The following is a 12,642-nucleotide window of genomic DNA, read 5'->3' as shown; positions in this document are numbered from 1 at the left end:
TTGTTGAATCCTTGCTGTGAACCAGGCATTGTGCTAAAATCCAAAACTTGTTTTTTTTAATCATGAATCCTTCTGGCAACCATTGAGCTCATATTATTAAATGCAACAATATATTTAAGTAGTAAGCACAGTGCCTGACCCATGGTATGCATTCAAATTAGCAATTTAATTTTTATGATGATTATTCTTTGTGATTAGAAGGCGATTGAAAATCAGTAAGTTATATAGGTACATGTGGCCTCAAAACATTATTTGATAATGGATAGCTATTTATAAGTTTTAGACCATGTGAGTTTTATAGCATATGACCATGTCATAAAGTAATTTTTCACACAGATGCACACACACACATTTAGATGGATAATTTCCCTTTGGAGCTAAATAAATATCTTAGTAATATAACCATGACTCAAAATAATTTTGGAACCTCTTTCTGATATTTATCTTCTGAGATATTTTGAACCAAATAAGAAAACCAATCTCAATGTTTTGTAAACATATTTTAGTTTCAGACATGGTATTAATCTCCAAGTGGTTATCATATTCATCAGGCTTGTCTTCAAATGACTCTTGACTTTATCCAAAAAAAAAAAAAAAAACATTTAAAAAACCCACAAACTTTTCAATATATCCAAAAGACAAATTTCCTTATCTTGATGACTCAAAAAGTTCTCTAAATATTATTTCTGACAAAACATTTCAGAAATGTTTGGTTCAATGGTGGTATTATTTGGGATAAATATTTTCTTGGATCCCATGATAACCAGTTGGAAGAGGATCATGGTTACTTGAATGTGGAAATCGTACTTTTTTTTTAAGCACCTTTTCTGTCATACCTCATCTATAGAACTGATAGACTACTTATTTGATACAATCTACAAATTAGTTTTTTCTAAGCCACCGTAGTCTTATTTAATGGAAAGGAAAACATATTCTAAAACAGTTTCTATCTTGTTTTCTCCCCATCCTAATCTATGCCTAATTACTTAAGGTGATGATAGTAACATTAATGGCTTCATTGTGCTGTAATACAGTGATGTTATCAGGATTTGTAGACCTATTTGACCTGTACTAAAAGGGCTTGGGGCTCTGAGAGTTGTTATCACTTCTTTTTCCAATAATCCTGCTTCTGATGATACCGTGTCTCTACTCACTTTAGTAGTCCACATTCCTTCACCAACTCTCCTTTGTTATTTCAAATCTCTTCCTTGAAATCTCCTGTAGACTAGAAAACCAAGTAACCAAGTTTTTTAGAATTGTGTGTAAAAATTAAATTGAGGCTGTTTCTTTTTTTTTTTTTTTTTTTGAGACGGAGTCTTGCTCTGTCGCCCAGGCTGGAGTACAGTGGCCGAATCTCAGCTCACTGCAAGCTCCGCCTCCCGGGTTTCCGCCATTCTCCTGCCTCAGCCAAATTGAGGCTGTTTCTTACAAGTAAATTGCTTGAACTTGAAGATGTTCATTTTATTGATCAGATTTTTGCCCAAGTCCTAGATAATTGAGATCAGATAAATGAATTTCAGATGAGGAAGATTTTTGTATATAAAATTTACCATTCCAATTTTTATGAATGCTCTTAAACACTTTTTTGTCACATGAAAGATATTTTCCTGTTTCTTTGGGAAGTGCTCTTTACTAAGCTTTCCCCTCCATGTATATAGTTTAATGAGCTTGCCCATCATCAGAGGCTGAGCAATTTGGCAGAACTGCAAATCTGAATTCTGGTCTTGGTATTGAATTGGGGCAAATCACTTAACTTCTGTGTATTCTGTTTTCTTTAGTTATAAATTGGGAACCAAAAGGTTCATGTTAGCTTTGTGATAAAAAAAAAAAAATAGAGTAAAGCTCTTGCTACAAGTGCTTAGTAAAAATCAAAATTATTTCTTGCTACAGACTCAAATAAAGGATTTGAAAGAGAAACTAGAAGCTGAAAGGACCACTCGAGCCAAGATGGAAAAGGAGAGAGCTGACCTCACCCAAGACCTGGCTGACTTGAATGAGAGGCTGGAGGAGGTAGGAGGAGCCAGTTTGGCTCAGCTGGAAATAACTAAGAAACAGGAAACCAAATTCCAGAAGCTGCGCCGAGACATGGAGGAGGCCACGCTGCACTTTGAGGCAACTTCTGCATCTTTGAAGAAGAGACATGCAGACAGCCTGGCTGAGCTCGAGGGCCAGGTAGAAAATCTACAGCAGGTCAAGCAGAAACTGGAAAAAGACAAGAGTGACTTGCAGCTAGAAGTAGATGACCTCCTGACCCGTATTGAGCAGATGACAAGGGCTAAGGTAAATACTCCCATCCATCTTTATGGGCTTTTGAACATGGAAGTAGGGAGAGGAAGAAATGGGAGGGGAGGGAAAAGAAAAATAAGCCAGCTTAGTGGCTCAGTGTATTTTCTAATGAATAATATAGTTCTTCAGATGGAATAGATCAGGCCTGACCTTAGTGGTCATTGTTAAGGTCACACAGCTATCACCTGAATGTGACCTGACAGTGGCTTCTGGTTTTACCAGAATTCCAATCCGTGTTCCTTATGGACTTTTTTAGTGATGGAACAAGTAAGTGAGCTGGAAACCTGAGGCCATTATCTATGTCTCTCTTGAAAAATGGCTTTTGTTATGAGTGCTCCTCAGTGATGGCCTGGATACTCCTAGAGCCTATCTGAATGAATGGTGTACACAAACAGCTTTGCTGAGAGGAGGGAACTTTTTCTCCCTCATGTCCTCTGGCATCTTTTCAATCAGCCAGTATTATAAGAAAGGTTCATCACATGTTCTTTCTTTACAGAGCCCATTAGCCTATATGCTGCAAGCTGTCATGTCAAATGTTACTATGAGATCATCGCTATCAGTGACCCTGTCTTCTGGTAGTTGAGAGGAGCTTTACCTTAGATTAGGCAGAGCAAATGACTAGTTGCTGCAACCTTCTCTCCTTGTGAACAGATTTTATAAAGTCTGGAAAAGACATGGCCTGACAATAAAGCTTGATCTCCGTGGACTATGGCCAGAAAAATGTAGAATATCTCCAATGATATGGAGTGGTTTCTGAAATATTTAATATTAATTCCTTTTAAATACCATACTGAGTAGAAAGAAACAGTCTCTCTCTCTCTCTCTCTCTCTCTCTCTGTGTGTGTGTGTGTGTGTGTGTCTTAGTCCATTCATGCTGCTATAACAAAATACCACAGACTGGGTAATTTATAAATAATAGAAATTTATTTTTCACAGTGCTGGAGGCTGGAAAGTCCCGGATCAAGGTAGCAGCAGGTTTATTGTCTGGTGAGGTCTCTCTGCTTCTAAGATGGTGCCTCTTGCTACATCTTCACATTGCAGAAGAGCAAAAAGGGGAAAGGGACAGATGCTCCCTTGTACCAGTCCCATTGATGAAGGCTCCCATCCTCATAACTTCATCACCTCCTAAAGGCCCCACCTAACACTATCACACTGGCGATTGTTTCAACATATGAATTTTAGGGGACATATTCAGTCCATAGCATTCTACCTCTGGCCCCCCAAATTTATGTCCTTCACATAAGCAAAATACATTCATTCTACCTCAGTAGGTTCCAAAGACTTAAGTCATTTCAGCGTCAACTCAAAAGTCTAAAGTCTCATCTAAATCATATAGGAGTGAAACTCAAGGCATGATTCATCTTGAGGCAAATTCCTCCTCCAGCTGTGAGCTTGTGAAATCAAACAAGTTATGTGTTTCCACAATAAAATAGTGGAACAGGCATAGCATAGACATTCCCATTCCTAAAAAAGAGAAATCGGAAAGAAAAAAGAGGTAACAAAGGGAAAAGCCCAAAATAAAACAAAGCAAACAACATTAAATCTTGAAAGTTGGGAATAATCTTTTTTGACTCCATGTCTGACCTTCTGGACATACTGGGGTGGAGTTTGGGTCCCCAGGGCCCCACATAGCACTGCCCCCCTGACAGGAGCTCTCAGGAATTGAAGTTGGGTGCTTGTGACTACTCCTAGGTTAGTGTTGCATGCTGGTGGCTCTATAAGTCTGGGGTGTTTGGGGCAGCTCTGCCCTCACAGTTCCACCACTGCCATAGTGGGAGCTCTCTGTGGTGGCCCTGCTTCCATGGCAATTCTCTGCCTGAACCCCAAGCCTTTCCAAAATATCCTTTGAAATCTAGGTGGAGGAGCTATGCTTCCATATCTCCTGCAGAGTTAGCACTGTATGGATGCTGCTATGGTTTACAGCATGTGCCTTCCAGAGTGGTGACCTGAGCTGAACCTGGGCCTGCCTGAGTGGCAGAGGAGCACTGCACTAGCATGTGGGAAGCAAAGACTTGAGGCAGCCTGGGGCAGCAAGCTCTGAAGTCTCACAGGAATCCTCTCTTAAAATCATGTTTCCATCAAGGCCCTGGCCTTCTGGGCCTGTGTGGGTGGGACAGCCACAAAGGTCTCAGAAATGCCTCCAGGATCATTCTTCCATCGTCCTGATGAATAGCACCTATCTTCTTTCTACCCCCACTAATTTCCTTATCAAATGTTTGGTTGTCTACATCCTTAGTGTTTTGTTTTGTTTTTTTCTGAAAATGCTTTTTTATTCTTCACAATCTGACCAGGCTGAGAATTTTCTAAATCTTTAAATTCTGCTTCTCTTTGATTATACATTTCATCTTTATTTCTCTCTCTTCATATTTTGTTTTAAACAATCAAGAAAAGCCATGGAGCCCTGAATACTTTCTTTAAGGATTTCTTCCACCAAATATCCTAGTTTATCACTCTTAAATTCTGCCTTCCACAAGGGACTAGGGCATAGTTCAGTCAAGTTCTTTGGAACTTTGTAATAAGGATGCTCTGTCTTCCAGTTTCCAATAGGATATTCCCCATTTCCATTTAAGACCTCAGCAGGATTGCCTTTACTGTCCGTATTACTATCAGCATGGTAATCACAGCCATCCAACTAATCTCTAAGAAGATTAGTTCTCTCTCTACAGCTCTTCTCTTCTTGTGAGCCCTCATCAGAAGGATTCTTAATGTTCCATGCATGGGAATATAGGCTTTTTCTAGCAGTAGGTGTGTATCTCACTACCTCCTTACTCTTTTAATCCCTGCCATCTGTCTTTATTTCTCCTGAAGCTGGCACTTCCTCTGAACATCTCTGTCACTGGCACCTGGTTTCTTTTTATAACTCAGGTTCTAAGCCTCAACCACTTCTTTCCTCCCTATTTGCTTTTCAGTCAATTATTGCAGCAGGTCAGTCTTTACCATCTCATAGTTTTCCATTCCCATTCCCATATAGATCTCTCTACCTTTTAAGTATATTACTGCAGTGGTTTCCTAAATTATCATTTTTGCTTCTAGTTTTTCTTTTTTCAAACCATCCTATATTTATATGACCAATTTAATATTTATAAAGTATTCAGAATATTTATAAAGCATGGATTTATTGAATTATGTCCCTGCTTAAAAATGGACTCCAAACTTCTGCTTTCAAGGTACACTGTAACCTGTGATCAGAGTCAACCTGTCTTGCCAGTTATAGATCCCATTGCTTTGTTTCATGGACCTTCCATTTCAGCTTGCCTTTCACCAAATATTTGTCTTTACACCAATGTGCCTTTTCCAAACTAATTATTCTCTTTGGAATGCTCAAGTTTAACCTCCTGCATTACAGACTTACCTGTTTTTGAGTTCCTATAGCACTTTTGGGGTCCCTCTTTATACTCATGCATTATCTAGTCTTTTAACTTTGCTGACACTGAAAGCAGAAAGTAGGTCTCACTTCCATGTTTACTACAGTGCTTTGTAGAGTCTGTGCATTCAATTACTAGCATCGACTTTTACATGTGCCTCTTGGAGCTCATAGATTTAGTGACTTGTCCAAGGTCACACAATTCTATGGAAGAGATGAATTTCAATTCCAAATCCTGTGTATGTCTGTTGGTGAGCATGTCCTATTGCTGCTTTAAATATTTGTTGGCATGATAAATTGTTTCTGTTAACACTCATAGGCATATACATTAGGCTAAACTGTTCCTTGAATTGTTTATCATTTTCTGAATTATAATGGTGAGAATGTCAATGCTCAGTGGTACAGTGGAGACTGAAGCATTTTCAAAAGCATATTATGCTGACAGAGAGGCTCAGGGCGATTTAGAAATTATAGGAAATCTCACAATTATCTTGATTATTTTGAATTCCCATTGGTTCCTGCATTTCTGGGAGGCAGCATTTTTATGCATCATTTTAAGAATCAGCTATAAGATAAATGTGCTTTATTCTATTAACCTTCTCATCCCTGGCATCAAAACATACCACTTATCCTTATGCTTAAATTAAAAATTCTTTTGAGGGTACAACTCTTTTGCATGCTGTATCCCTGTATAGGCCACTTTTAGATAAACAATCTAATTGTCTTTTTGCAGATCCTGTTTATGAAAATACTTTATATATGGAAATACTATACCATTGGTTAGCAGTGCCTGTGTGGCTACCTACCATGTGAAGCTATGCCTAAGGGCAAGTGCCTTTTCTATCTGTCCAAGTGGGCTGCCCACTCTACAGATACACACAGCCCAGCTGGCCTTCACCACATGGAGACCTCTCTTGAAAAACTGGGAAGTCTTTGGCTCCTTTTCCTACCATTTCCACACACCACTGACTAAGTTGTCTTACAGAGATCTGTGCGTTTTCACCCTAAGCAAACAGGTGCATAGCACAGCATATACAGGGCCATAAACAGATGCCATTTCTCACACCTGGATATGTTCCTCCTGGCTCAGTTAACAGGTCATTTACTACTGGAGACATCATAAGATAAAAATGGTTTTCCTAATCATCCTATTTTTACCCATTGTCCTCTGGAACCCATGATTCATGACAAATTGGGCCACCTAGGACATCAATTCAATTAATCCTTAATATTTCCTTTATCACCACCTCATACAACAGATGCTTTGAAATCTAATATTTGACATTTTCTGTGTGTGTGTGCATCTGCACAGACAGTTTCAGTTCGAATTCCAATTCTGACATTTAATAGCTGTGTGAATTTGGGCTAGTTATTTAGCCTCTCTGGTGCTCAGTTTTCTCATTTATAAAAAGAAGCAATATGAACTTTTGAGAGATATCGTGAGAAAAAAATGAGCATGCCAACTTTGACTGTCAAAGTCATTTTCAGAAGTGAGAGCAAACAGATTCAACATATAATTAGAAACGGTGCAGACAACCTAAAAACTGTCACATTGATCACTACTATAGCTTTCTTCTAGTTAGGAGTGGAGAGTGGGGACAATTGAGCATGCCTGGCATTTAACATTAATGCTCTAACCTATGTAAGGCTGATGGCATCGTTTGAGAGACTGGCCATTGAATCTCTGTTAAGTCTGTTTACACCAAGCCTGGGTGTACTGTAGGACATCTGTGAACTGGAACTATGCAACACCGCATTGGAGATATAAACTGGATCTCTACCCTCATGAAAGTTATATTCTAGTGGAAAAGACAGTTAAATATATACTGTCAGAAAAGGATCATGTACCTCATTAGTGTTTGACATGTTTTCTTCTCCAGAAAAGTAAATAATTCTAGAAAGGATCCTAATACCCAGGAAGTTGGGTGTCTCCCGTGACACCTGTACTCTGCAAAGTTTAGGCTTCTTGGGGTCCAGACCCTAGAGTTGGTTGTACTTGCTGAAATCAGAAGACGTGATCTCCCAATGCTGGCTGAGCTCTTTACTACAGAAGAGAGTGTGTGGATCCCCGGAGCCACTCTTCGCCTCCTCCTTTGTGCAGCTGATTCAGAGTATCCTCTGTGAGCCCTGACCAGCCCTTCTTTCTCAACTCACAGGCAAATGCTGAGAAACTCTGTACTCTACATGAAGAGCGCTTGAATGAAGCAAATGCAAAGCTAGATAAGGTGACTCAGTTGGCAAATGACCTGGCAGCACAAAAGACAGAGCTGTGGAGTGAGAGTGGTAAGTAAGTATGTTGCTTGACTCACAGGCAATTTTCAATCCCAGCAGACTCATGGAGGCACAACTGAGATAATGAACTACCCACTGAGGTTGGGTGGGCATCTGAAGATCCTAGGGGAGGAATGCAGCCTCTGAGACAGCTTTGCCACACACATGCCTCTCGTCTAGGAAGTGTTACCTCTGTGCCACTTGGGAACCCTTGCCTCGTTCCCTTCCAAGAAGTAGAAAATCATAATAATAAGCCATCAACAGAAGCAACTCTCAAGATCAAAGGATGGGAGGGGCAAACCACAGTCTACTAGTCATGACATTTTTACAATTTCTACCTCATTGAATATTTAAATTAAAAAAAATTTAAATGTTTGGATAATGAAATTTTAAATGTTTGGATAATGAATTTTAAATGTTTGGATAACTGCTTTTACTGGGTGTAAAGACTGTCTTTACACCCAGTAAAAGCAGTGGTCCGTACGGCCAGCTACCTGGGCCTGAATGATTGAACGTCATTCTCTCTGACCTCTTTTCCTGCTTGCCCCTTCTCTCATTCTGCATTGGCCACATCCACCTCTATGCTGTGCTTTGTACACCCCAGGCATACTCCACCTTGGAGTCTTACCCTAGCTATTTACTCTGCCTGGAACACCTTATTAATACTGGAAAGACTTGGGGATAAGGGTTAATCAAGTAGAGATCTGGGGCAAGTCAGGATATAGGCTCTGTTGAGAAGGTGACATTTGAATACTGTCAACTCATTTCCTCAAGTGCTTCTCTTTTCATGGTATTTATTAAGTTCAAACAAACTACATATTTGACACAATACATATGTTTGTCTCCATCTGTCAGAATATAAGCTCCATGAGGTCAAGGGGGTCTTTGTTCATTGATGTATGTCAGTCATCTAGAACACTGCCTGGCACTTATTGATCCTCCATAAACATTTAATAAAGAAAAGTAAAAAAATGTCCCATACTTTATTCATTACTATCAACCACTATGGATTTTTTTTTTCTGTTTTTCCAATCTATTACATTGTAACACTCTATTGGGGGTTTTTCTTTTTCAATTTATCATAAGCTTTTGTATTTTGCATACTTAGTCATTTGTAATGACTGCTTCTAATTCATCGAGATTGACTATACCTAACCTTGCCTGCAACTTGACTTGCCTCTCTGCTATGAACAGCATGTGGCTAGATGTTTATCTATAACTAAAATCAGTTTTAGTAATATATTCCGAGAGATAGAATTCCTAGGTCAATGAAAATAAGCAATGTATTCTTGATGCCCAAGTGGCATACACTTTTAAAAAGAGAATGAACACATTTGGGCTATATATAACACAGTTCCTCCAGTAGACACCTCTATTTCCAGATGCCAAATCTAGGGTCAGGGCTAAATTAAAATTAGTTGATAAAACTAAAAACCTGGAAATCTAGAAGAAGAAAGTATTTTTGGTTCTATTAAGGACACTGAATAGGACTCTTCTTATACTGACCACAGGGTGTGTGAAACCTGGCCTTGCTACCAAGCCCCCAGTTTGATCTGTGCTATTTAGGATTTAGTTGGTATGTAGGCTCCACGGTCCAGACACAAAACTGGAGAATACCTGGTTGTCTGGCCCTAAAGGAAGTGCTGTGTAAAATCTGTTTTGATAGACATTGGCTGTCTCCCCCTAGTTATTGGCATTAATTTTCTACTCACTTTTTTGACGAGGAAATGAGTGGGTAGTGAGTAAAATGAAAGTGGGTCTGAGATGATAATTCTGCTTAGGCTGCAGGAGTTTTTTCTTCCTTTTTTTAACTTTACCTTTTGGTTGGCTTTTATGTAAGTTAAATTCGAAGTACAAATTTATCCAAGCCTATCCTCCCCTCACTGGGTCCATGCTCCAGATTGTTTATTTGTTTTTGCTTTGTTTTTTTGTTGTTTTTGTTGGTGGTTACCTCCAAAGTTTCTTTCTCATGCCCCGTCCTGTCAGCTTTCTCTGCTTTCAGAGGAAACCAATAGTAAATGTGATCAATTAAGCCACAGTAACTGGCTACTGGCTCTGTAATATACATGATATATTAGTCTCAACCAGCTAGTGCATTTATATTTCTTCAGAATCTTTTTAAATAAGATGTTTTTGGACCAGCATAGTGGCTCACGCCTGTAATCCCAGAATTTTGGGAGGCCTAGGTAGGCAGATCATTTGAGGCACGGAGTTTGAGACCAGCTTGGCCAACATGGCAAAACTCTGTCTCTACCAAAAAAATACAAAAATTAGCTAGGTGTGGTGGCGGGCACTTGTAGTCCCAGCTATTTGGGAGGCTGAGGCGGGAGAATCACTTGAACCCGGGAGGCGGAGGCTGTAGGTAACCATTGTACTCCAGCCTGGGCAACAGAGTGAGACTCTGTCTCAAAAAACAAAACACCAACAGCAACAACAACAACACGGGAGGCTGAGGCAGGAGAATCGCTTGAACCTGGGAGGTGGAGGTTGAGGTGAGCCGAAATTGCACCAGTACACTCCAGCCTGGGCAACAAGAGTAAAACTCTGTCAAAAAAAAAAAAAAAAAAAAAGCCACAAGACATTTTCATCCAAATACTCTTAAAGTTTGTTTCACTCCCAAGTGATTCTCAAGAGCCTGTAGGGGGTCTATGAGGGTTGAAGCTATTTTAGTATAATACTAAGATACTATTTGTGACTTAAATTCTTTTGCCATTTGTATTGATGGTGCAAAAGCAACAATGATTAAAATTGCTGGAGCCTGATCACAAGTCAAGGTAGTAGCACTAAAACATACTAGTAAAAATTGTATTCCCTAATATGTACTCACAGGCTTTTTAAAAGTCAGTTTCACTTAAGGATGTCCTTAAAGAAGCAGGAGAAATGAATTTTTTACATCTCAACTCTTGAGTATATATATTTTTACTATTCTGTGTGACAAAACAAGTATGCATGAAGAACTCCTGTTTCATACTGGAGTAAGATGTGTAATTAAGCTCTGAGCTGAGCTAGCAGTTTTTTCAGGGAGTATCACTTTTACTTGAAGGAATGACTGGCAAACAAACTAGGCTTATTTAGATTCACATGTTTAGCACATGATTTCTCAAAAATGAACAAAGGAAACCTGTCACTGCAGGGAAAGCAACTGACAATGTTTCTTGCCAATAACAAAATAGGAGCTTTTAGGTAAAAATTATATTTTAGAAAACATGTATATGCCATCATTAGGTTGATGGCTGTCAATTCTTGGACTTTTCTGATGAGCTCAGCAGTGATGTTAACAAATATGATTTTAAAAATATTGTATGTGATATTATGATTTATAATAAGATACATACATGTACATATGGGTGTGTATATATGTGTGTGTATGTGCATATTTATATGTGTGTAAGTATATATATATACATATATACTTGTACGTGTGTGTGTGTGTGTATCTGACACTGTCTCTAGGAAGATAGTGTCAGAATTGAGTTAAACTGTAGAGGACCTTTGTAAGCTGAATCCACAAAGCAGAACTTACAGATATGGAAGGCCCAACTATAATTCATAGGATAAGTTAAGCAGGAATGATAGGCTAGAGTATGATACAATTTCTCCCTCTCGTGGTCACATTTCCTACTATTTAGTGACTACTGCTAATATTTATTTAGCAGTTCAGTCTATAAAACACATTCACACTAATTTAGTTTTCATTAAGGATCTTTTATTGTTATCTTCATTTTACAAATGAGGTAATAAAAGTTATAATTATCTAAAAATTATACAAACAGAAGTGTACAAAGTCACATATAATAAACAAGGGAATATGGTATAGAAGAATGTGGTCTTTAAGAACTTCATTTGAATCTACCTTCACCAATTATGAACTGTGTATGTTTCTGTTTCAGTCATATTTAAGTTGCTGTGTTTCCTCCTCTGCAAAATAGTTAGTATAATACCTACATTATCAAGGAGTTATGAAAATTAAACTAGATAATGTACATTAAATACCTAGAGCATAGAAGTTTCTCAATAAATAGTAACTAATATCATCTGTTATTGATTCATACTTATTAGTAAAAATCAGTTCATTTTTAGGACTCCCTTCTGAGTCCTGAAAAGGATAATTGTTGTGGTTTTGCTGAATAATAGGACTCTCAGACCCTTCCTAAATATCAAAAATATGTGGGTAGGAGTCATTCTGGCTACCCTTAAAGTCAGTAAGTCAAGTGGAGGAGGCAATAGATAGGAAGACTGTAATTATGTACTTTTGTGAAATCTTTCTGTAGGCGAGTTCCTGCGGAGGCTTGAAGAGAAGGAAGCTCTGATAAACCAACTTTCCAGGGAAAAGAGCAACTTCACTCGGCAGATTGAAGAACTGAGAGGGCAGTTGGAAAAGGAGACCAAAGTAATGTATCTATTATTTCTCACTTGTTACTTGACTGTGTGTTTTTTTAAAAAAAATAGTGCTTGATGAATCAGCCTGAAGATGTTTTGTAAAAGAAGAAGGGAAAATGCCCTACAAGTTATGGGGGAAAAACCATGCCAGGAAGAACCTGATGACTGAAGGATCTTCCTTGGTGATTCAAATTGCTTCTTTGCAGATTTAGAGCAAGCAAAGTGTGTGTTTCCATCTTGTGTGAGTACTTGAACAGAAGGGCAGCAAGGCGCTTTCTGGATTTTGATTCTGAAACTGCTCATGAAAAAGTGAAATTAAATGAAAGCCTAGAATAAAATAA

At 38.6% G+C, this 12,642-nt stretch overlaps 1 protein-coding gene across 1 annotated transcript in view; it reads left to right on the top strand.

Moving 5' to 3' along the window:
• Nucleotides 1-12,642, top strand: part of MYH15 (myosin, heavy chain 15) — a 136,620-nt gene that overhangs the window by 89,096 nt on the left and 34,882 nt on the right. Inside the window, 3 exon segments of the mRNA XM_011932807.1 lie at nucleotides 1,891-2,280; nucleotides 7,807-7,933; nucleotides 12,193-12,311. Coding sequence (XP_011788197.1) covers nucleotides 1,891-2,280; nucleotides 7,807-7,933; nucleotides 12,193-12,311 — 636 coding nt within the window.

This window comes from Colobus angolensis, unplaced genomic scaffold (assembly GCF_000951035.1).
Source record: "Colobus angolensis palliatus isolate OR3802 unplaced genomic scaffold, Cang.pa_1.0 Scaffold98, whole genome shotgun sequence".
NCBI lineage: Eukaryota > Metazoa > Chordata > Mammalia > Primates > Cercopithecidae > Colobus > Colobus angolensis.
This window is presented reverse-complemented; position numbering and strand designations above follow the sequence as displayed.